The sequence below is a fragment of the Spizellomyces punctatus genome (genome assembly GCF_000182565.1).
Source record: "Spizellomyces punctatus DAOM BR117 chromosome Unknown supercont1.2, whole genome shotgun sequence".
Classification (NCBI taxonomy): Eukaryota; Fungi; Chytridiomycota; class Chytridiomycetes; order Spizellomycetales; family Spizellomycetaceae; genus Spizellomyces; species Spizellomyces punctatus.
Window position 1 is genome coordinate 1600644 of NW_015971538.1, and position 22419 is coordinate 1623062.

Sequence of the window (22419 nt, forward strand, 5' to 3'; positions counted from 1 at the left end):
ACAAACCAATCACGTGAACGCGACTCGTTTGGAAGGAGAGGCCAGTTCTGCACCTTGGCTGGTCGTCCATCATCTCTTCAGGTAATGTACTGTTGACGATGACAGAGCCAATAGCGTTATTATACCTATCACATACTACAAATACTCCGTATGTCCTTGTCGGTGAGGACGAGTCTACCCCGGTTACCGATCCGAGGACCGCAAAAGCAGTGTTGTTTCGCACACCCGCAAATCCCTCGGACGAGACACGCTTCGACATCAATGCTCCTTCCGGGTTCAAAGAATATGACATTCGTACACTCCTCTTCTTCTACCAGTCCCGAGATGTTCCCTTTGGAGACTATCTCAGACTTGCCAGCTCGGACGAGAAGTCCTTCAGCTTTATGGACAGGAAGGAGCTCCTAGCATATCTAGAAGGTGGAGGTAGCACCGTTGCAAAGGAATCCACGTCTGGAACCCCAGGTTGGTCAATTATTACCTGATAAATGCATATGACAACAGAAGAAGGAGCCTAACAGTGCGGTCTGCTCAAGCGAAGCGTCCTTTGGAAGAACAGCGCACACCCGCCGAACCGAGTAAAAGGCCACGGCTACTACTGAAACCCGAGGTAAATTAACCTTGCAATTGCTGCTCACCAGACGCCAGGAAGTGAAATACTGGTACAGGATGTTGAGTTTGCTCGCGAAGTAAAAGCACGGGAGAGGACGATTGCCGACTCTTCCACGATACTTTCCCTTCAATCTACTAACAAGGTACGGTCCCTCGACATGCACGTTAAAGGGTGAACACTGAACTCTATCGAAATACCTCGATTCAGACCTTTGTCAGCATTCTTGAGTTGAGCAGAAAACGCTTTGCCGAAAAGCAAAGAAAACCCCAAGCAGGTGGTCAAGCATCGTCAACCCATCCTAGACATCCCAACTCCACAGGTCAGAAAGATTCAGGTGATAGTTTACTTGGCGCGCCATTGACGCGTCCTGCTTATCAAGGACAAGCCGGGCCACGTTCGAGTACAAGAGGGGATCCGCGTGCCGATCCTCGGGTTCGGCCGTCTAATACCCAAGGGCGGCCGTCGCCAGCTTCACGTTCGGCGCGGGATGGGGGAACAGGTGAGTGGCTCTGGCACCACCTTCCTGTGTAACAATCTACAATAGTACATTCTTATCACAGATTCAAGAATACCAATCATCCTCGTACCTTCTGTTCCAACTGCCAAGTTGACATTGTGGAATGTCAAGCAATTTCTTTGTGCGTCAAGGTAAGATTGAATCTGATTAAGTTTTACCAAGCAGAACTGAACGTCGTGGTCCGTTCAATAGTTATATCCGAACCGAACAATTTGTGGAGCAAGGCTTGTCGAAACCCGCACGCGTTGTATTAGAGCGACCCGTGCGTCCAGGCCATCCAGGGGGGCCGGATTTCCCAAGAACGTACCACGTGTACGACTCAGCGGATTCGTTAAAACCGGAAGATTGGTATGTTCCAAGTCTGAAAGCAGATCAGCTTAATGTTCAGCTGAGATGACCTTTTACAGGCAGCGTGTTGTTGCTGCATTTGTGACCGGCCAAGGTTGGCAATTCAGTCGATGGAAATATAAGGACCCTGTGCAACTGTTCTCAAAGGGTACGGCACTCTAGACATATCCGCAAGTGGGGACATTTTTTCTAACTCGCAGCGTTACAGTGCGTGGATTTTGTCTGAAGTATGCGGATGAGCCAGCTCCAGGGGACGTGGATAAATGGGCCGTAACCAAGCTCGACGTAAGTCTGGCGACAGTTTACGGAGACTTCATGGAAGGGTCTTGCTAAGTGTGAGGTTTTACGTAGATTCATCGAAATCTTCGACACAACGACTATCAGGCTATCAATCGATTTTGGGACCAAGTTGATACCTTCATCATGAGAGAAAAACGTCGTCAATTTCTGGGATAACATACTTCCTACGTGAAAATTACATAATTGTCTACGCTGCAGGCCTGAGAAGTAATTATATTTACACACACATGTGGGTACAGGCGATATCGCTTTTCCACCGAGCATTTGAGAGATCTGGAATACTTCAGCATAATCAGGGCTTCGCAGTCTGAGAATCTTCATTAAATGTGGCCAATCCTTATATTTTGAGAACTCAAGTTTTAGCAACACAGCCATGTGAGGATGTCCGTTCGACGTGTGACTACCTGAAGGCTTTGTCCTCCGCTTTGACGCTGCATCCATTTCTGCTGACTCGTAAATAGAATTTTCATCTCCCTCGCCGAGGCCTCCCGAATCATGCGTAGGTGGCGTTTCCTGTCGACCATTATCCCTTCTACGACCCGCCGCCGCTCTGTAAAGGTTAAGGGCACTGGCCCCGCTTGCCACCATCGCCGAACGTGATCTGGAAAGCCCAATTGTTCCTCTGCCAAGTCCTCGCCCAGATGATGCGGAAGGTGGGCGTAAGGAAACATTTGGGCCTGGTACCGATTTTCGGCGAAATTTGAAGCCCTCATACATGACGATAGGATCCGAGCGGTCAAAGCGGTGGAATGGTTGGGAAGGATGGGTTTGCCGGAAGGATGGTGCTGCTGGTAACGGTGCGAGAAAGACACTTGAGGTGACCTTGGAAAGTGCTGGACTTTTCGACGCATCATTGTCACGATTTCGAGCGGATGAGGCACGGCTCGCTGACGCTGATGATGCGCGTTTCTTCCCTGCGCATGTTGAGATGTTGGCAATCTCCCGGGACAGGGATGCCGTTGGAGCCACTCGAGGTGCTGTGTGTGAGCCAATGTCGTACCAGATAGTGACGGCCTGAGGAAGCTGGACTTGTGTTGGCGCCAATGGCGGAGGTAACCCACTCATGTCCAACACCCCAGACGTAGCTCGAGACAGCGGAACTGGTGGTGGAACCATGAAACTTCCACGTCGGCTTAGTGGGCCTCCCGTTGTCGACGACAACATCCCTAGTCCTTGCACAAATGTAGCACGTCTTGCCGGGATATTTGCCATACCGGCGGCTGCCAACTGCAATTGCCTTGCCATTTCTGCTTGAGCTTGCGCAATTTCTTGTAACCGCGCTTGAAGATCATTTGTAAAAACCACTCGTCCCAAAGGCAAGATATCCGTCTTGCTAGCAGTAGCACCTTTCGCCCCGTTGGGAGTCTCGATCAGATTTGGGTCATCAGCGGGGAGGGTAGCAAGCGGTGGTCGAGGCGGGGACACAGATCGACCCCGAGATGGGAAGTTCATAACTTCTGGGAAGCAATTTTCCAATCGTGTTAATGGATCTGCTCTCCGGCCGGGTCTAGTTTCGGAAGTTTTGGTGATGTGACTCGATTTGTCATTGACGGCCTGTCTTGCTGCTGAAATCGACCAAGTAGATGACTCCAATTCTCTGTCCCAGCCAGCATCATCTCTTTCTATCTTCAGCGACATGCGAGAGCCGTCCTCCCTTCCAAGACCGGTATCTTCCGTTGTCTCATCAGCCGATCTTTCCGTCTCCTTTCCCAGATATACCATCACATCATCTGCGTCGACTGCCCCACCATGTATCTGCTCAGCTATCATATCCCTCATCAATCTCATGATTGTGCATCCCTTTTCAACCATTACGAATGCATCGTGGTACTCCCAATCCACCTGTCGGATTCGCAAAGTCACGGTATCATTTTCTAATCGCTCGTGCATATCTGATCGCATTTGTGCGGCAGCTCCTGCAAAGGCTTCCGGTTCCAGGTGCTTTGGGGTCCATTTTGGTTGGATGTAAGTGCTGTAATCAAAGACTGGCGGAATGACAGGGGTATTTTTCTTGGGTTTCTTGCCAATACCTTTCCGGCCACCCTTCTTTGCAGCCATACCTGCGGGTGCCGCAGAAAATAAGAGCAAGGATTGATAGTTCTATATGCAGCTGCTGTAATACACTATTTTTGGCTTGGAGGTTATTGCAAGCCATGAATAAATTATTGCGTTCGGAGAATTTGGAACGATTAGCCAGTGACCCTGAGACCCCTTTAATTCCGGGACGATGGGAGGGACATCAGTCCAAGACAAGGTGAGTCGCTCGTAAGCTCGAGTTATGCACTTATCGTTAGAGTATGTAGTACTAGAATAACTAGCTTCATGAATCATACTGACATACTACTTGTAGTCGTGTCGACGTATTTACCGTTCAAGCATAGCAGGTCGTCGTGGTTGGCATTTGTTCAGCTATGGCGGGATTAAACCTGGTTAACGCCAGCGCTGCTGTGTTTCTGCTATGCTTGAACAATGAATTGTTCACGACTGGTACGAGTTGTGAGAAGCATTATCTACCACTCGTATCTATGTATCCACCGGCCAAGCATACAAGTAGCAGTAGTTTGATTTTGTCCATTATGCTTGCAATCCTTTCAACTACAAGTATAGCGAAGCAAAAACCTGGTTATTAGCGCTATGCTTGTAGGCGGGTCATGATGATTACTTCATAAATGCTTGTTGGCATGTCAACGAACTGACATCACGACGCGGAAACGTAACGCTTTGACCAACCTACTCTTACTAGTATCAAACATTAGCAATGCATCTTGCAGACCAACGTGTTATAGCGGCTTTGGAGTCAGCCGCCACGATCTCTGCTGGATTGTTCACAGGTGCTGCCTCGTACATTACTCTGGTGGAGCAGCCGGCCAGGTTCAAGAGTAGCGCGGAAACGGCAAGGCGTAATTTCCAGGTGAGGGGCGAGATGGCGTTTTCCATTCTCCAGTTCTTAAAATTCAACTGCACCTTTAGCATACCTATCCGCTGGCAGCTCGAATGCAGGCCAGCCTTGCATTGGTTGCAGGTGGCTCAAGTCTTGTCCTTGCACTGCTTAAGAAGTCTACCAGATACTATGTTGCCGCTGCTGCTTTTCTTTCCATTCCAGTATTTACTATTGCATGCATTTTCCCCACCAACAACCGCTTGTTGTCGGGCAAGGATCAGGACGCAAATGCGCACGGTGTATGGGGTGTGTTACGAAAATGGGGTCTGTTGCATGGTGCTCGCGTCGTAGCTGCTGCTGCAGGGTTTGGTGCTCTAGTAATAGGAAGAACAGCAGCATAAGTCGGGCATGATGACTTGTGGAAAAACAATATCAATGGAGTATATAGCGGTGTGCTGCCGTAGGGATAGCCATAGTTTGGACATTAGTTTCTGCTGAGGGATTCAACAATACACAGTGGCAATGCAAACACGATGTCACGTGCCCGTAGAGTCACCAGCCAAGCTTCGCGCTCGTTCGGCGCTGGCGCCGTTCAACTTTCTTTGGCAGAGAACGGTGACAGTATGTCGGGGGTAGGCATGATAAAGTCTTGCCTAGACCGGCTTTTAGCGGAGAGCGCACGCCATAAGGACTTGCGCGACGCGGTCGAGGCGGCTTTGGTACAGCTTGAAGAAGAGAAACAGGGTGGAGAAGACGTTGCTAAAACTATAAGGTAGAGCTGGCTTTTGATATTTAAAGTGCAGATATTTGCGTCCACCCATCCTGCGGCATGCTCATATGCAGCGTCTTTATGTTATGGCTTTGCTGCCTTGTCGTCTCAGTGCTGATAGGTACTGGAATCCGTTCAAGATCGCTTGTCATAACACTCAGCCGGCCCGGACCCGCGAAGTTGCCTTGGACTGCCTGCAGAAACTTATTGCCCACAACCTTTTGCGCGGAGCTTTACCTCTCACTGTATCGAACACTCCAACTGCAGCCTCCTCCACAGCTCCAGGGACGCCAGGAGCACCTGCCAATGATCTTTCCCAGCTCGACACGTCTTCACCTGCAACGTCCCCCCAGCCCTTGGACGAAAAGGGTACAGAAGAACAGGACGAGGAGAATGGTACTCAGCAGGTAGCGAAAACTGCCGTGCCGGTTTTTGCGCCGAGAAGTACGTCCCTTTTGCCAAGTACTCCTGCAGAGGCACCCAATTATCCACCGATTCCCTTCCTCATTGATGAGATTATCCATACTGTGTGTACAACATTGGCAATGCACACAGACGAAGCAGTGCAACTTCAGGTGCTCAAAGTGCTGTTGACAGCAGTCACATCAACTGGCTGCGAAGTACACGAAGTGTCACTGCTGAAAGTGGTGCAGACGTGTTTCAATATCCACCTGCACTCGCGGACGCAAGTAAATCAGATGACCGCCAAAGCATCGCTTACCCAGATGATCAACCTCATCTTCTCCCGCATGGAGCGCTACGCTGAGGTTCTTGCAAAAAGTTTGGAGACCGGATCCATGGGAGAGATTGAAAAGCTGACTGGGTTGAGCGCAATGGGCGCAGAGTCGTTGAACCAGTATCGGACCAATGTAAAAGCACGGGCTATCAATGGTACCAGTGACGCAGAGGAACCAACGGATACTTCGAAAGATCCCGAACCCGATGGTGAAGTTGGGGAGAAATCGTCGAAGGTTGAATCCGAGATCTTGGGCGTTGAATCACAAGCTGAAAATGATCTGGAGAGCAAACTCCCGCAGATAGAGGTGGGGTCATTGGCTGTCGAACTACAAACTGCTGGTGAACTGGCGGACAAACCTTTGGACAAGGATGCGGCCGATCCCCCGGATGGCTGTGAGCACGAAGAAAATGAAAATGTCCCGGATGCTTCCGCTGCAGATGTGGCATCAACAGCGGGGGATGCGGCGGCAGCGGTCGTGCAAGGTACCGAAACAGCTACGCCAGATCATGAGAATGCCACATCTATTAGGGGAGCTGCTGCAGATGAGGCTTCCGATCAGTCGTCACTACAATCTCATATGACCATGGGTAGTAACCAGCAACAGCCTGAGCAGTCGATCGAGGTTGGATCCACTCTTACTCCTGCAAACCCAGTTACAGGTAACAACCCCTACGATCCGACCATTGCTTACTACAACGAACTTCTTCGAAAGGACGTGTTCCTTGTTTTTCGTCTTCTTTGTCGCCTGTCCCTTACGTCAGATAGCTCTCAGAACACCATGGCGACATTCAGTGCAGCAAATGTTAAGGAAGCAGCTTCCATGCCAATGGATGAGCTTTCGCACCAGTCAACGAAAGCAAGGCAGCTGGCTCTGGAACTCATCATGTCCGTGATGAATAATTGTGGGCCAGTGTTCCAGTCAGATGATTTGTACACGGGCCTGGTTCGCCATAATCTATGTCTATCAATTTCCCGCAACGGAATCACCACGAATCCTACGTTGTTCGAATTAAGTCTGTCCATATTCTTAATGGTAACACGATTTTATCGCTCGAAGCTGAAAACTGAAATCGAGGTGCTCCTCAACACCATATATTTGCATATTTTGGAAATGGGAAATTCTACGTACAATCAGAAACGCATGGTTCTGCAAGGTTTACTCAAAATATGCGAAAATCCTCAGGTTTGTTGAGTGGTCACTACGTGGGTAATGTGGACATGAATCAGGCAAGCTAAGACATGACCTTTCAATAGACATTGGCGGACATGTATCTCAATTATGACTGCGACATTGCTATGGTCTCAATTTTTGAGCGCATTGTCAATGTATGCAGTCGGGTTGCTCAAGGTCGCGACTCAAACGCACCGCCTGCTCCCACTGGATTGATGGGTTTGGCTGCCAGCGCAGCTGGTTTGGACACGAAGGAACAACTGCTCAAAGCTCAGGAACGGCGATTGAAGCTACGAGGACTTTGTTGTCTTGTAGCTTTGGTGACTTCGCTAACGGAATGGAGTAAAGATGTGGCGCCAAATCTCCCCCTCAGTACAACCAGAAGACGAAGAAGTGGAGATTTGCCCAGGGTGTCCATAGCATCCAACCGCGATGCGTCAGAGAACACTGCACGGATGTCTGTCTCAGATGACAGGCGTGATAACAAATCTTCACCTACTCAAAGAAAGAGTACCGACGGGACCAAGCCAGCCAGCGCCGGTTCAGACAACCCCACCAAAAGTTTTTTGGATGCCCTTGCCCCCACCAATCAGGTCAACCCAGTACTGGTGTATAAGCATCCGTTACATTCGGTGTCGATGGATCATGTAAGTGCTTTCTTGCAGCTCGGTTGAATTATATAGCGAAAAACTGACGACTTGGCAGCAGGTGCCATACATGTTTCCGAACAATAGCACAACATCTTTGCAATCTGTTACCACTGTAACTCCAGATGAGGACTCATCGCAGATCGAAACTGTTGCTTCACGGAAGCAGCTACTGAGGAATGATATTCGTCAATTCAACATGAAGCCTAAGGCTGGCATCAAGGCGCTTATAGAAGATGGCTTTGTTGAGGAAGACGCGGAATCCGTTGCTCGCTTTCTTCGAACGACAGATGGCTTGACGAAGGCCGCGATTGGCGAATATCTTGGTGAAGGTCATCCCTTCAATATCGATGTGATGCATGTTTTCATAGACAATATGGACTTCACAAATATCGACTTCGTTCCAGCCTTGAGATCATTCCTTCAAACATTTCGCTTGCCTGGAGAGGCTCAAAAAATTGATCGAATAATGGAGAAGTTTGCCGATCGTTACTATGAAAACAACCCGGACGTTTTTGCAAAAGCCGACACCGCCTACACCTTGGCTTTCTCCGTTATCATGCTGAATACAGATCAGCACTCCGCTGAAATAAAGCATCGGATGGATAAGAACGCATTCATCAAAAACAACCGTGGTATTAATGACGAAGGGGACTTACCGGAGGAGTATCTTGCTGCAATTTTCGACGAGGTGTCCAATAATGAAATTGTACTAGAAGAGGAACAGGCAGGGAAACTGGCACAAATGGCCATTGGATGGGGTGCCGGGGATCTCAACGATAGGCAGAGAATGGAACTCTATAGGAAAGAGATACAAATGGTGCAGAAGAAAAGCCAGCAGCTCATTCAAAATGCGAACAGAACAGTCGCACCATTCCGAACCGCAGTGAATGCTGATCTGGCGCGGCCCATGTTTGGAATGGCTTCTTGGCCTTTAATGGCGGTTTTCAGTCTTGCCTTTGAGGCCGCCAACGACGAAGAGGATGTCGATGACGCAGCTGAAGGACCGCGCTCGCTGGAACCAAAGGCAGCAGACCTTTGCCTGGAGGGTTTTGCGGGATCTATACGGTTGGCTAGTATTTTCAGGATGGAGACCGAACGTGATGCCTTTGTGACCTCATTGTCGAAATTGACTGGGCTATCTCACATTCAAGACATCCGACCAAAAAATATCAAAGCCATCAAGACGCTGATTATGATTGCGAATGTCCTTGGAGAGTATCTTGAGTCCAGCTGGATGCAAGTTCTAAAAGCAATTTCCCAGCTGGAGCGTCTCCAGTTGATTGCAAATCGGGGTTCTTTCGATAATGCTACGCGACAGAGTGGAGACGCGGTACATGCTGGTGATGAAGCAACTGCTGCAGATTTACCGTACGGCGGTTCAGCAGCCCCTGTACGACAAAGTGCATACCGCACCATTGAAGACTTGACTAGCAATTCTAGGCCAAACCCCGCCGTAGAAAAGCTGATCGCAGAGTTCCATAATCAAGCTACCGTAGTGGCGGTTGATCGTATCTTCACAAACACATTAAAACTATCCGCCACAGCCATTATTCACTTCTTCCGGTGCTTATGCCATGTCTCCATGGAAGAGGTGGGACTCGATCCAAGTGCGCCGGTGGGTGGAATGCCGCAGGTTCTACATTCCGGGGCGCCGCGCATGTATTTGCTGCAAAAAATTGTCGAGATTGCCTATTACAACATGCCTCGAATTCGTTTCGAGTGGACGCAAATCTGGCGGATCCTTCAGCCGTACTTTAACACCGTTGCATGTCATCCCAACACTACAGTGTCCACCTTTGCGGTTGACTCTCTTCGGCAACTAAGTATGAAGTTCCTTGAGCGAGAGGAACTGGGACACTACTCAGCGCAAAACGAATTCTTAAAAAGTTTTGAATGGATCATGAAGCACAATGCCAACCCGGCAATCAGGGAACTGATCCTCAGCAGCATGGCACATATGATTGCTGCTCGTGCACGCAGCATACGGAGTGGATGGAGAAGCATTTTCGTGGTCTTGGCCAAGGCAGCACAGTCGAGTTCAGGAGACGAGAAGATGATTAAGACAGCGTTTGGAATTGTGCAGGTCGTGTTTCGGGAACATTTCGATGCTGTGAATCATGCTGGAGGATTTGTCGATTATGTGGCTTGTTTGGCAGAGTTCGCGTTGTTGGAGGGTAGCGGGCAAACCTACGACGAGGTGGTGATGGGCAGTATTCAGCTTCTGCAGTCTTGTGCAAACTATCTTGTGAAACATGGCAGCGAGACGCTTGAGGGAAAGCCGAGGCGGAGCTCTCAGGGGGAACTAGATGGACAGAAGCCCGTTCCGCCAGCGGTACTCCTTAACGGGACAGCACTCTCGGTCCCGCCAACTCCGACCAGTACGCATCCACCTCGTGCCCCATCCCAGCCTTATCTCCAAGCAAACGGAATGGTGAGCGAGGAGCACTTCTTCCTGAAATGGTTCCCTATACTGTCTGCCTTCTCCCGTGTTGTGATTGACTCAGAAAGTGTTACCGTGCGCACCCGGACCATAGATGCATTGTTCGATACCTTAAAGTCCGCTGGCCAAAGGTTTGATGTAAAGTACTGGAAAAACATACAGCGGAGCGTTATTCTGCCCATTTTTGCTGATTTGGGTGAGCGCACCGACTCAGTTTCTCAAGAGCAGTATCGGCCACGAGGAAAAGAGGCAGACACCGCGATATGGGTGCACGGCTTGCGACTTTATGCGGATTTGACTACATCTTTTTTTGAGAAGCTGGCAACCGCGGGCCATGCCGAGCTGATGAAAGGCGTTTTGGACCTTTTAATCGGCATGTTACAGCGGCGAGACGAAAAGCTGGCGACGACAGGTGGTATCTGCCTGCACGGGTTTGTGCGAGACAATCTGGGTAGAATTGGCAAGTGCGGGTCTTGGGGGGTGATAACGGATGGAGTGGAGAAAGCCTTTGCGACAACGTTACCGGCGGAACTACTATGCTGCGATTACGGAAAAGTTTCATCGAAACCGCTGGACGCGAATTCTAACAGGACAGAATCAGTAGGATCAGAGGTTGTAAGCGCAGGTTATACAGCTGCGCGAGCAGTAGGAACCGAAGTTACGCTGGATACGCTTGATTTTGAGCACACGTTAGTGAAATGTGTCACGCATCTGGAGCTCGTTCAAGCATTGCGAGATATCGCATTCACCAAGTTAGTCGGGAGCGGTCGAAGAGGGAGCGAAGCCAAGGTGTACGTTGACAAAACCCAAAGCGGTCGCAATTCCATAGTCGCAGATATGACTGCCACGGAGAGACCAGTAGATAAGAGCGACCCTGGAAGCACTCCTGTACCTCCAGTTGTACCGGAGCAAAAGCAAGTTCTGGCCATCAATATCATCCCTCCAGAATTCCGCCACCGCTGGCTTAAATGCTTGTACGACAGTTACGCGGTTGCGCGAGCGTTCAATGAGGAGAATGACTTGCGTTATGCCATATATCGACGGGGCCTGGTACCTCAGCTCCCACATTTGGTCAAGCAAGAGACTTTGAGTTTCGCAACATATTTGCGGATGCTGTTTGCCGTCTACCGTGCACAATCGTCCAGTACACCCTTTCCGAGGGAGCCTAAGAGTCCCTCGACTGAAACGATATCAATGGAGACAGCTGGGCAGGGCGACGCTAGTGTTCTACCAGAACTTGTCAAGCACACACTTGACGTCCTAGGGCGGTACGTCGAATGTCTGAATGACCAGCAACGCAATCAATTGCACATTGGATTATGGAGTCCAGTGGTTGCGATGGTTTTCAAGGAACTTTTGGGAATGGAAGGGCTGTGGACCGCACAAGCAGCAAATGGTGAACCGAGCGGAAAATGCGCGGAAGCCAGGGAGCATTCCGATGGCAGTGTACATGAATTGGGTACTGCAGCACATAACGGCATATCAAATGGGCCACAGCACCATGTTGAACTGAAACAACATGTGCCACGGTACTTCAAGTTTGCTGTTAAGATGATGGGTGTTGATCGCCCAGAGGTCCGAACTGCTTTGCAGGAATTCATGGAAAGAGTGGGGGATGAATATATACGATAGTAGGGGGGGATGGCTTTATTTGTACGTATATCAATTATATTTTTTGCCTGCTTTCTTAATGTCGCTTTGCCAAGCACGATGATATTCCTATTTACTTCAGTGGTCGCGACTTTTCTACCTGGTGGTACTATTAAACTTAGTAGAGTAATAGCGCTACGCAGTCAGACCTCCGTCGACGACCAAGCACTAAATACACAATCGGTATCAAGAATTGCTCCGATGGCCAAAAAATCCGGACATTCGGACACTTACCTCTCCAGTAATATACTCTGCTGTCGCTAGGAACATGGCTGCCTGCGCAATCTCCTATAATCCGCGAGGCAAAGAACGCTTCAATGGAAAAAACGTTCCGTGTTTGCGCAACCGTGACATGTTACTACCTCTGGTTTTCCAAAGCGGCCCAGTGGTGTCGAGGAAAGAATCTCTTGTCTCTTGCGTTCTGACATCCCTTTGCAGGAGTACATCACAATTGAACACTAGGCTATTCGAGCGGATCGACGCCCATCAGAAAAAGTAGATACCAGCAATCATATCTGTTTCGATGTAACCCGGTGCTATCGCGTTAACACGAATGTTTCGACTTCCCAGCTCACGCGCGAGAGATTTGGTGAAGCCTGAGTAGTGGTGCGGTTAGGCACCCATCCAGGAGCGTCTTTAGTAGGGTACCTATAACTCCAGCTTTGGATGCTCCATACACGCTCTGCCCTTCGTTCCCTCTCAGTCCCACGGCGGATGCAATGTTCAAAATGCAGCCTAATATCGCCAGGTATGGAACATCAGCCGACGTTTGCATGAGGAAACGGGTAGAGTGTGGATTCGCACCCTTCTTTCGTTTCATCATTCCTTTGACAACCGCACGGCTAGTGAGGATAGTTGCCGTTAGGTTGATGTTCAGGAGCTCCAACGCTCGCGAAGAGTTTTGTACAGCAAGCACGGCGTCAGACACAATCCCTACAAGGGATGTGAGTTTGCTTTAGTAAAACCTGTTCTTATGCGTATACGCAAATGATTGATTAGGAACCTGCAGAGTTTACGAGGATATCAACATCACCCAGGGCATTGATATGCTAGTTCATGAATGGTATTGGAATAACGCAGAAGGTTCCTTGCAGTTATGGCTTGGCAGAAACTCTTTGCGGTACCTTTCCTAGGTCCTCCACTTCCGAAATGTCTGCCAGGTTGGCTTGGAGGGTCACCACTCTGTCCCTCATTTCGTCATGTGCTATATGTCCTGTCAGTCTCTCGTTATTCAGCAAAGAGTAACGGGCCTCTTCTAAGTTTTCAGAGTTACGGGAAACGAGTACAATTCGACCCCATCGCTGGGCTGCAAGAAACGAGCGGGCGATTTCCAAGCCGATGCCACGGCTACCCCCTGTGATGACAGCTATTGACTGCGACTTCTCTGGTGTTTTCGGTGCAGAACGGGACAATCCTGCGACGGACGCTAGACAACGTTGGCTTCGGAACATGCCGACCTGCAAAAGCAGTCGAAATGGAGGTGTGAAAACAGACAAGAGACGCGTCGCGTTCGCTTACTCCCTTTGAGAATTGGCGATCGTTCGAATTAATCCGTTTGACAAACACATGCATCCTCGCTAGCTGTCCACGCCTCTCTAGCCGCTATGATGGTAATCAGCTGAAATGGTCTTGATGTCAGCCGGGTCAAATCTCTTAAGATCATTTGTTGATCTCTCTTTCAGTCATCGTACCTCCAACTTCAAGATCCCACCCTTGAGCGTTCTTTCCGCGGACACAAAGATGTGATAACAGGCTTGTGCTTCAAGCCTTCCATGACGCAGCTGGCTTCGTCCTCTATGGATCACTCTGTAATGGTGTGGAACTTCAAACCACAATTGAGAGCCTTCCGCTTTGTAGGTCATAAGGTAAGCCTTGTAAACAAAAGTCATTCCGCAGATCGGTTGTTTCAGTTACGGTCTACACTTGCGGCGGGCATGGCAGTGTATCATAGAATTGCATATTGACTCTTACGATACCCGAGTAGGGGCCCGTAACCAGCGTGGACTTCTCACCGGCTGGGCAGCTTTTGGCAAGTTCGTCTCGAGACAAAACAGTGCGGCTGTGGACTCCAAACGTGTAGGTGACCCTTCGTTCAACCGACCACAGCCTTTCTGCCTACTTTTCGGTTAACCCGATGGACAGCAAGGGTGATGTCACAGTCTTTAAAGCGCATACCTCCTCTGTACGCACAGTACAGTTCTCTCGCGATGGTGACTCCTTGTTAACGGCATCTGATGATAAAACTATTAAGGTGAAAGATTTCTTAAAGGCGGTGAATGGATGAGCTCTTCCTGATTACGGGCATTGGGTTGCAGTTGTGGTCGACTCACAGGACAAAATTCCAATATACCCTTGCGGGACACCTGAATTGGGTTCGAACAGCACGATTCTCCCCGGATTCGCGTCTGATTGTATCAGGAAGTGACGACAAAACGGTCAAACTATGGGACTTGGGCAGCAAATCTTGCGTGAAAACGTACTGGGACCATACGGGGTAAGGGTGGAACATTTTTACGTGCTACTTCTTTGATAGATACGGCCATGAATCAATTGAAATATGGCGATCGATCTAGGATGGTGTCATCTGTTGCTTTCCACCCTGCAGGCACCGTCGTAGCATCTGCATCAACCGACCGATCTATCAAGCTTTTTGATATCCGAACGCACAAATTAATACAACATTACGGTGATGCACATGGAGGGGATCGTCAGTCAGCCGGTGGCGGAGCAGGGGTGAACAGTATAAGTTTTGGCGGACCTGCCGGCGAGTGGCTCATCAGCACTGGATGGGACGGTGTAGTGAAGGTACGCAGCGAACAGTGCATCGCAGATGTTGACTGCAGTCTGATCATATTACAACTATTTCCAGATATGGGATTTGAAAGAGGGGCACCTGTTCTATACCTTACATGGCCACAAACACGGACCAACCACAGCAGCGGTATTTTCGCCACATGGAGACCATTTTGCTACGGGCGGCAGCGACTCGCAGGTCATGGTTTGGAAAAGCAATTTCGATTCCATTTCCAGTCCAGTGGGAACAGAGGACAAGGATGTGGAAGACACAGGTCAGTAGAGAGACCTTGCGGATGTTGACGAAAAAAACACCTTGTCCTGACTTTGCTTTTTGAAGGGGCAAACCGGCGCCCATTTTCCCAATCACACCAGCATGCTCTGTATACCGAAGCATTTACAGCCGGTCGTTCGCGGGCGCAAAGCAAAAGTCCAGTATTGGCAGCACCTGTGCCAATTGCTGCATCCGGAGGTGTAACTGCGCAAAGAAAGGCCACCCAGATCTACGGTTCAGGAAAAGTTAATGGAGGAAAATCCGACCGACCGCCGATTGTCGATGTTGGTGCCTCATTGTTTGCTGAAAAGGTCTATTCCCCTCCCGTCCTTTGTGCCACGGTATTCTCACGTCCTGACACGCAGAATTTGTATATAGGATCTTGAAGAGGATATTGTTTTGCCACCTTCGCGGCCTACCACATCACCTATCCGAGAAATGCGCAGTTCCCAACAGCACCAAGATAAACAGACGTATACCACACCTCTAGAAGTCCGAACAATGCCCAACGAGATCGCCTCTACACTTCAACATATTGTCCGACAGGTGGACGTTCTGACACAAACGATGAGCATTCTTGAGGTGAGCATCGTCTTCAGTTGTTTGTCAATCCCATGATAGTATGGTATTCAAATACACGAACAGAGTCGATTGACAATGAATGAAGATCGGGTAGTGGAAATGGGTCGACGATTTGGGGATGCGGTCGAGCGCATTGACTGGATGGCGTCTCGGTGGACCAGAGCTAATGCGTCTACAGTTAGCAGCAATGCGCCGGAAGGGGTCGGAATACCACATGACGGAAACGATGCTCTAGGGCAGCAACCTGCCGCCCAGGATGCAACGACCGGGAGAGAAAGGGCTGTCCCTAATACTGATCACCCTGAAGCAGAGAGGACGGGTATATAACACATATATACCGGTACATGAAAGAGAGAAGCAACGACGGCAGCTTCTGTAAATAATTATGGTCTACCTTGTAAGTCTAATTGTAAACACCGAGATATAATCTATCTATGTACAACTGGATTGAGGACAACAGTGGTCACCCGCCAGCGTTATCCCGCTCCTTTGTTGATATCAGCCCTTTCGAATTGCCGATTGGTCCAGCAGCTGCATTTTGGCGCTGCGCGTGTTGAAGTTTTGGCGTCCTACCGTTCTTCTTTTGTGTGATAGGTGCCGATGTTTTGACCGTTTTGATTCTCAACGGATAGTACGAGGCACTCCTGGCTGTCGACCTGGTCGTACCTGGAATTGCATTCGATGGACGTTGCAGCCACGGTATATTGGGGGGAGAGATTCTCGAGGCGACCAGAGCGCAGAGGTCGTCGAATCGTGGTGTGTCGTTCTGGGAGTAGACGTATCACGGTTATTCTACGGTAAACCCGTAGTCTCCAATCCTAACTTACCCTTATACCCAGAATGGTCAGCCGCTTGATTCCTAACGCTGTTGCTAATGCAGCTTCTGCTCCTTTTGCAAATGGACATAGTAACACATTGTTCCCGGCAAGGTAAGTGAGCGTTGGAATGTGAGCATACAGATGCGAAACTGGTACATCGCCACTGCACAGGAATACGAGACGCAGTTGGCTGGCTGTCGACGCTTGGGCTGTGGTGCAAGAATCTTCGAGGATTCGGGTAACTTTGTTGATGCCCAGAACAATATCCTGCAACGCTGCAAGCGCCCCAATACCGGTATCACTGGGTGGGTTAGGCGGCTGTTTTGGGAGCATTTCCGGGATCTCGATGGCTCCACCACTCATGCCCTTCCTCTTTTTCTTCTTCTTTTTAGCAGCTTCTAGTTCATCTAATGTTTGCGGCACATCTTGGGTCGCAGGCTTTACAGCAGCAGCCAAAATGGCCGCTCGAGACTGCTTTCTTGCAATAATTTTGTGCACAATGTCCTCCTTTCTTCGTTCACACTGGCCCCGTCGGTGTTCGCCTACGGATGTGAGGATCCTGGTAATCCGAGCATTAGATCGCCGACTCTTGAAATCCTGATGTCGAGTACAATACCTGCATAGCGCTTGCAGGATTTCCTCATTATCTTCCGTACTGAGTGCAGGCCTAGCATGGTGTGATAGCGATTAGAGAATAAACAAACAAAGGACAGACAAGCGTCCCAGTTCTGATACACTCCTAGCAAACTCACCACTCAAATTGAAACGGTGAATCAAAGACGTGCTTAAAAACGGTCCGCCTTGTCTTGTCCCGCAACACATTCTCCTCGTCCGCTATCAATGCTTCCTGGGTAAGTGCTCTCGCGTGCGATGTTGGTGTTGACTTGCGTTGCGGTCGGGGGGAATTCATGGTTGGCGAAAATGACACTGCAAACTGTGATCTGTATGGTTCAGATCGGCACAGTTTTATATGTTACATAATCATTGGAAGTCATGTGCTAATCTGAAGTTCAATACGATGGCCAGCACTTTCAGCAGTTATTTTATACAAATCTTTTAGATATTCACATGGCCAATGCAGTACTTCTCGTTGCGGTGTATGCTCCTAATGAGCATTCTTGTGGGCTATTCTGGTCTGGAGTCAGAGCATCGACGGGTTGGGTCTCTTCCTCTTGTATCAAGTCGTCCCTAGCTGCCCTCAATGATGCCTCAAATGACTTTCGTGTTGTCTCATTATCTGGATCAAGTTCCAAACAAATCCGGAAGCATTCAACGGCGGCGTTTGGATTGCTGGTTTTTAAAAGATCATCGCCGACCGTTCTAATAAGTAGTGTTGGTTAAAACATAAGTCATAGAGACACTTGAGTATCCAGCGGCTTACCGTAGCACGTCAGCATCTCTGATGCCCAACCGTAGCGCTTGCGCTATACACTGATTTGCTTCAAAGCTGCGGTTGAGCTTCAAGTTGAGTAATGCTAGATATGCCCATACATCTGCATTGCGATTGTTAAGGACATTCGCTTCCTGTTGACAGCCACAAAGAGCGAGTTTAGGAAAAACATGTTGTTTTTGTTTAGCCAAAGTTCTTGCGCGTCAAATGTAAGTACCGCTAAGGCATCCTCAGCTTCTTCCCAATCTTCAAGCGCCATGCAGGCTTTTCCAGCACCAAGCCATGATGCGGTGCTCGGGGCAATGCCACTGGCTCGAAGGTACATCGACTTGGACAGTCGTGCCATTGAAACGTCAATGCGACTATTTTCGACAGCATTTCGAAGATATAGTGAACCAAGGCGGGTGTACACCATGGATATATCGGTTGGTTCTAAAGGGAGCCGGGTTGGCAAGGTCAAAATGCATGCATTGCAAACGAAAGATTATCCCGCAACAGCTACCTTGTGACAAGGAAAGCACTGTCTCGTATGACACCTGAGCACTATCCCAAAGTTTTTGTACGTATTGGAGGTGACCTTTTTGCGCCATATCAGTATGGTCGAAATAATGCGTTTACAGACTCTACCCATACCCAAAGCCGCCCAAACGTTCGGCTCATCTTGCTGGATGCTCAATGCGTCTTTCAGGTGCTCATTTGCCAACTTATAGTTCGAGCGCTGGACTTCAAGCTGACTAAGAAGTAGGTAAGGCTTAACTCGAGGACCAGATTCAAGGATTTCCTAAAGGACTACGGTTAAATCGTGCCCGTAAAATGGAAAACAGTGAAAAGTACCCACTTGCGAAAGCGCACGCTCTGCGAGCTGTCCAGCATGGCAGTGTATGAGGAACTCGGCTACCAATAAGAAAATTGATGGTGCGTCTGGTAACCGGTTAATTCATCGAGCGCTAACAGAGTGGATGATCAAAAAGAACCCTCTTATACCTGATGGCATAGTGCTATTGTGTAGCTTTGCAGCCTCCATTAGATAGTTTTCAGACTCTTCTTCCTCACTAATAACATCATAGAAAAGTCCCTGATAAAGAGCGTAGAACGACTCAGAATCTACAATCACTATAGACTGCGAGATGCATTTAGTTCAACTCACCAAGAGTGTCAAGCTCAATGTATACTTGGGCTGCAGTTCCACAGCCGTTACGAGGTAAACACGCGCTTCCTCGAAGCGTTCATGAATACAACATAGAGCGCCATATGCTAGCAAACTGTCGGATAGTTGATGGCAGAGATGGTCAATAATAGATTTTAAGTGATGTCATCCGCTACTGCACCTTGGAATGTGCTTGGGATTTTTTGACAGTATCTCACGAAAGCATTCCTCGCCTTTCGACATCATTCCATTTCGCATACAGAAGCATCCGTAGTCAAACCTAAACATAAATACATTAGGTTTCGAACAAAAGAAGGACAGCGCAAAGTAAACATTTCCCCACCATGCCTGCATGCTATCCTCGTACTTTACTATCCGCTCTTGATGGTACCTACTGGCAAGATCCGTAAGATGATCCACTTCTGCCGTATCAGCAAAATTCTTCAATATTTGGAAATCAGCCGTCTTCGTAAGGGTTGGGTCGACAAACGCCGTTGATTTGTCCCGGAACATCTGCCTTAGCCATAAGTTTGAGGCTAACTGTGGAACATGGTCGAGCCCCGATTCATACCTTGTTGATCAGCAGATGCATTTGGTCGACGAGGTAAACGTATACCTCGGACATGAACAGTTGGAGTTCACTTTTAGATGCGAAGGGAGATTTGCGCTTGAATTGCTGGGGTCGGTGGAAGCCATCTATCAGTGAAAAGGGAGCGGATCGACACATTACAACTGTTTGTTTACCTCCCGCACGACCTCAACCACGGCTCCCTTCAACTGCTCTTTGAACATGAAGTATGCTCCGCTCTTGTTCAGATGAAAGAAAAGCCGCTTTCTTCGCTACATTGCACCGGAAAGCACTATCAGAAAGTGGTTCTCCTGGGTGAAAATCTGCGAGCCCAATACCCACTTGGAGCTCCTCCGACGAAGTCTCCGAGCCAACCGATATGCCGTCGATAGAATCCCCGCGTTTCTCTGCCTCCGCTACCAGTACTGTCTCATATTCCTTGACCAACTTTCGAACAACCGCTTGAACCTGTGTAAGGTACTCCTCATTGGCACGTTTCGAACGTTTTTCGTAGAGAAGCTGAGGTGGAATTATGCGACGGGGAATGAAGTCACTGACTGATTTGGTTATCTGAGTGTCATATCAAATAGTATCTTAGTGTCTCCACGTTGGATATTAGGAATAAAATTCGTGTCGTGCATACCGGCTGTAGCTTCTTCTTGTCGAGAAGAGGCTTTTCCAGCAACAGCTGAAGGCCGATACTGGTACCTAAGCTTTTATATAGGTTCGCTGTAAAATAGCATTCTGAGCACAGGTCCTTCCGACTGTGGCATAGACATTTCTCGCTGTATCTGAGAAAGATGGTACTTCACGCCTTACCATCATCCTTTGCTCCCCTTCCCTTCTTGCTTGGTGTCGGACCAGGAGCTTGACTGTCCAGTGTCGTTGTCGAACTCGCCAGTGCACCACGTGCTTGGCCCAGACCCATTCCCTCGCTAAGTGGACTTGCTGGTGGTTCAAACACCTCCAACGGCCAGCGACCTTTCAAGCCCATCACCCGCGGAAACAGAAGCGAAGACATATCCATGATGGCTCGACCGCGATATTTATTTACATTGGAGTCTACCACGTGAGCGAACTTGGGTTGAAGCTCTCGAACAAACTGATTTTTAGACAAAGCCGTCAATTAGAGCGCGCTATTTTCAATGTGCTCAGGTACTCGTACCTCGACCTCCGTCATATGTTTACTCTGAATCTTCTCCCTCAACCGGATAACTGCCTCGGGTGGCATCCAGACCACATGTGTGGTTGCCCATGAAACTTTCTTGATGGTTTCCGCAAAGACTGGCCGTTCCCTTTCAGATGGGGTGGGAGGGACAGTGGCAGAGTCGCTTTCGCCTGGGGCTGGAGGATGGCGAGTCTCAGAATCCAGTTGTGCAGTGTTGGTCCCCTGGCTACTTGTAGCAGGTTTGGGCATCATGATGGGCTGCGGGGTAGTGAGAGCCGCGTCTAGTATGGAATGTCGATTGGTCCTGAGACTGGACAATGGATAGTTATCATTATATTTACCTGTCACAACTGGTACATCAGTCACCATTAATGTTCCGTTTGGGATGGAAACTAGTCGTTCTGGGGTGGATTCGGCTGGTACCATTAAGTTCAGAGTGTACGTGTATATATCTATCAGAAACAAGATGTTAGAAGACCAATCTTTGGACGTGCACTGAGCGGTATGTCACGCATCATACTCGAATTCAAGTCTTTTTCATTCCCTTCCTTTAATGTCCACTCATCTGGGACAGGAAAAACATCGTCCACCTTAAATGTAAGGAAAGTGCCATTTTCGACGACTTCGGGTTCAATGAGAGGCGCTGAGAGTATGACCTCCACGTCAAACTCTGGTCCATTTTTAGTGTGCTCGTCCGCGTCTTTTCCCAGTAGACGTGCATTTGCGTAGCTGATGGGGACAGTTGCCTTGAACGACAGAGGTGGAGGCGGTGGCAATACATCTGGGTTATTTGGATCCCGCGCAGGATATTTGAAGAAATGTGGAAACATGCTCAATTCTCCTTCCCCAAGCACCGCGGTCTTCTCTTTTGGAAGAGATTCAATAAGAGTAAAGTGGAGTTTCTTGTTAGCAAATGTGTCGATAAGAGTCTGCCACGGGACAATTTGACGTCAGTATACTGTCTCCTGACGCTCCATTACATATTTCAAATACCTCATCCACAAGAAACGATTGCTTCACTCCAAAATTATACTGAGGGTTGGGATTATCCATGACCACTGGCGACTAGGTGATTGTCACGTTAGCATCTTCCCCCGCAACATCCAGAATCCCACGGCAATTGTCAACCCACCTCCTTGTAATCAAAATCTGCAAACTGTACTCTCACAAACGAGTTAACGTGATCTCCCTTGGCTCCCTTGATGTTCTTAGCGGACAGCACTTTGATGGGTAATCAGAAGAGTTAAGGCTTCAACAGAAACTCCATTTGCAAAACCATAATCAAGTAAAATATTGATAAAGGATATTAAGCAAAATCCCGCCTTCCATCGTCGGTACACCCGCATGTTCGTCCGTTACTTCCGATCTCGCGACATTGAGAACGTTGGTGGATGAGGTCACACTTGGCCGACGACTTGTTCGTCCACTGCCAGGTTTGGCACCTCCGACTTTCAAGCGAGCCCCTCGATCAGCCATCCTGCTTGAAATCAATCTTTCGGTTAGCAGTATTCAGCTTTATGATGAACAATTCGTTGTGTATTACCTTCAATAAGCCGTAGTCGCCTGGCGGTTGGTGACTCGTTTACTGGTAGTATGCCGAACTG

The 22419-nt window shown here is 48.9% G+C and overlaps 8 protein-coding genes across 9 annotated transcripts; 4 read left to right on the forward strand and 4 right to left on the reverse strand.

Moving 5' to 3' along the window:
• Window positions 1–67: 67 nt before the first annotated feature.
• Window positions 68–2321, forward strand: SPPG_01488 (uncharacterized protein). Its single transcript, XM_016749806.1, has 10 exons — window positions 68–462; window positions 534–607; window positions 666–752; window positions 818–929; window positions 990–1109; window positions 1171–1258; window positions 1320–1475; window positions 1535–1623; window positions 1684–1760; window positions 1827–2321. Exons 1-10 carry the CDS (start codon window positions 99–101, stop codon window positions 1929–1931), a joined length of 1272 nt encoding a protein of 423 aa, XP_016612081.1. The 5' UTR covers window positions 68–98; the 3' UTR covers window positions 1932–2321.
• On the reverse strand, window positions 1915–4397 carry SPPG_01489 (uncharacterized protein). Its single transcript, XM_016749807.1, has 2 exons — window positions 2180–4397; window positions 1915–2111 (listed from the first exon to the last, which is right to left on the reverse strand). Exons 1-2 carry the CDS (start codon window positions 3831–3833, stop codon window positions 2068–2070), a joined length of 1698 nt encoding a protein of 565 aa, XP_016612082.1. The 5' UTR covers window positions 3834–4397; the 3' UTR covers window positions 1915–2067.
• A 66-nt stretch (window positions 4398–4463) lies between these two features.
• On the forward strand, window positions 4464–5190 carry SPPG_08937 (uncharacterized protein). Its single transcript, XM_016757086.1, has 2 exons — window positions 4464–4686; window positions 4746–5190. The coding sequence occupies exons 1-2, from the start codon at window positions 4534–4536 to the stop codon at window positions 5055–5057; spliced, it is 465 nt and encodes a 154-aa protein (XP_016612083.1). The 5' UTR covers window positions 4464–4533; the 3' UTR covers window positions 5058–5190.
• Window positions 5190–12104, forward strand: SPPG_08938 (the record flags this gene model as incomplete). 2 transcript variants are annotated; one of them, XM_016757087.1, is made up of 4 exons in its annotated part: window positions 5190–5428; window positions 5538–7347; window positions 7419–7982; window positions 8041–12104. In XM_016757087.1, the coding sequence occupies 4 exons, from the start codon at window positions 5190–5192 to the stop codon at window positions 12055–12057; spliced, it is 6630 nt and encodes a 2209-aa protein (XP_016612085.1). In that variant the 3' UTR covers window positions 12058–12104. The 2 variants fall into 2 exon arrangements, with proteins under 2 accessions (XP_016612085.1, XP_016612084.1); XM_016757088.1 differs by having other exon boundaries at window positions 8044–12104.
• Window positions 12105–12210: 106 nt separating this feature from the next.
• SPPG_01492 (uncharacterized protein) lies at window positions 12211–13526 on the reverse strand (the record flags this gene model as incomplete). The annotated part of the gene is made up of 8 exons (XM_016749808.1): window positions 12211–12243; window positions 12310–12363; window positions 12438–12505; window positions 12579–12671; window positions 12724–12810; window positions 12880–13008; window positions 13079–13124; window positions 13200–13526. 8 exons carry the CDS (start codon window positions 13524–13526, stop codon window positions 12211–12213), a joined length of 837 nt encoding a protein of 278 aa, XP_016612086.1.
• A 56-nt stretch (window positions 13527–13582) lies between these two features.
• SPPG_01493 (uncharacterized protein) lies at window positions 13583–16227 on the forward strand. The gene is made up of 10 exons (XM_016749809.1): window positions 13583–13685; window positions 13758–13940; window positions 14060–14151; window positions 14218–14326; window positions 14391–14569; window positions 14649–14880; window positions 14945–15143; window positions 15209–15453; window positions 15521–15724; window positions 15788–16227. The coding sequence occupies exons 1-10, from the start codon at window positions 13680–13682 to the stop codon at window positions 16049–16051; spliced, it is 1713 nt and encodes a 570-aa protein (XP_016612087.1). The 5' UTR covers window positions 13583–13679; the 3' UTR covers window positions 16052–16227.
• SPPG_01494 (uncharacterized protein) lies at window positions 16024–17464 on the reverse strand. The gene is made up of 4 exons (XM_016749810.1): window positions 17295–17464; window positions 17159–17209; window positions 16552–17101; window positions 16024–16490 (listed from the first exon to the last, which is right to left on the reverse strand). Exons 1-4 carry the CDS (start codon window positions 17450–17452, stop codon window positions 16188–16190), a joined length of 1062 nt encoding a protein of 353 aa, XP_016612088.1. The 5' UTR covers window positions 17453–17464; the 3' UTR covers window positions 16024–16187.
• Window positions 17465–17502: 38 nt separating this feature from the next.
• Window positions 17503–22402, reverse strand: SPPG_01495 (uncharacterized protein). The gene is made up of 22 exons (XM_016749811.1): window positions 22359–22402; window positions 22123–22295; window positions 21948–22045; window positions 21809–21880; window positions 21336–21744; window positions 21157–21267; window positions 20813–21096; window positions 20467–20749; window positions 20291–20376; window positions 19990–20217; window positions 19824–19919; window positions 19651–19755; window positions 19423–19592; window positions 19261–19359; window positions 19080–19194; window positions 18917–19007; window positions 18771–18853; window positions 18566–18713; window positions 18435–18509; window positions 18150–18364; window positions 17924–18066; window positions 17503–17862 (listed from the first exon to the last, which is right to left on the reverse strand). The coding sequence occupies exons 2-22, from the start codon at window positions 22289–22291 to the stop codon at window positions 17607–17609; spliced, it is 3336 nt and encodes a 1111-aa protein (XP_016612089.1). The 5' UTR covers window positions 22292–22295; window positions 22359–22402; the 3' UTR covers window positions 17503–17606.
• Between the last annotated feature and the right edge of the window lie 17 nt (window positions 22403–22419).

What these genes read in the sequence shown, in the direction of transcription:
- SPPG_01488 (XM_016749806.1), top strand. Translation starts at nt 99, where the DNA reads ATGACAGAGCCAATAGCGTTATTATACCTATCACATACTACAAATACT. An exon ending in ATCCACGTCTGGAACCCCAG is followed by an intron (nt 463 to 533) that starts GTTGGTCAATTA and finishes GGTCTGCTCAAG; the next exon opens with CGAAGCGTCCTTTGGAAGAA. An exon ending in CCCTTCAATCTACTAACAAG is followed by an intron (nt 753 to 817) that starts GTACGGTCCCTC and finishes ACCTCGATTCAG; the next exon opens with ACCTTTGTCAGCATTCTTGA.
- SPPG_01489 (XM_016749807.1), bottom strand. Translation starts at nt 3,833, where the DNA reads ATGGCTGCAAAGAAGGGTGGCCGGAAAGGTATTGGCAAGAAACCCAAG. An exon ending in GCGGAGGACAAAGCCTTCAG is followed by an intron (nt 2,112 to 2,179) that starts GTAGTCACACGT and finishes TCAAAATATAAG; the next exon opens with GATTGGCCACATTTAATGAA.
- SPPG_08937 (XM_016757086.1), top strand. Translation starts at nt 4,534, where the DNA reads ATGCATCTTGCAGACCAACGTGTTATAGCGGCTTTGGAGTCAGCCGCC. An exon ending in CGGCAAGGCGTAATTTCCAG is followed by an intron (nt 4,687 to 4,745) that starts GTGAGGGGCGAG and finishes CTGCACCTTTAG; the next exon opens with CATACCTATCCGCTGGCAGC.
- SPPG_01493 (XM_016749809.1), top strand. An exon ending in CGGCTGTGGACTCCAAACGT is followed by an intron (nt 14,152 to 14,217) that starts GTAGGTGACCCT and finishes CCCGATGGACAG; the next exon opens with CAAGGGTGATGTCACAGTCT. An exon ending in GATGGGACGGTGTAGTGAAG is followed by an intron (nt 14,881 to 14,944) that starts GTACGCAGCGAA and finishes AACTATTTCCAG; the next exon opens with ATATGGGATTTGAAAGAGGG.
- SPPG_01494 (XM_016749810.1), bottom strand. Translation starts at nt 17,452, where the DNA reads ATGAATTCCCCCCGACCGCAACGCAAGTCAACACCAACATCGCACGCG. An exon ending in TCACCGTTTCAATTTGAGTG is followed by an intron (nt 17,210 to 17,294) that starts GTGAGTTTGCTA and finishes ACACCATGCTAG; the next exon opens with GCCTGCACTCAGTACGGAAG. An exon ending in TGACCATTCTGGGTATAAGG is followed by an intron (nt 16,491 to 16,551) that starts GTAAGTTAGGAT and finishes GTCTACTCCCAG; the next exon opens with AACGACACACCACGATTCGA.
- SPPG_01495 (XM_016749811.1), bottom strand. Translation starts at nt 22,291, where the DNA reads ATGGCTGATCGAGGGGCTCGCTTGAAAGTCGGAGGTGCCAAACCTGGC. An exon ending in CTTCGTCGGAGGAGCTCCAA is followed by an intron (nt 19,920 to 19,989) that starts GTGGGTATTGGG and finishes GGTGCAATGTAG; the next exon opens with CGAAGAAAGCGGCTTTTCTT. An exon ending in AGAGATGCTGACGTGCTACG is followed by an intron (nt 17,863 to 17,923) that starts GTAAGCCGCTGG and finishes ACTACTTATTAG; the next exon opens with AACGGTCGGCGATGATCTTT.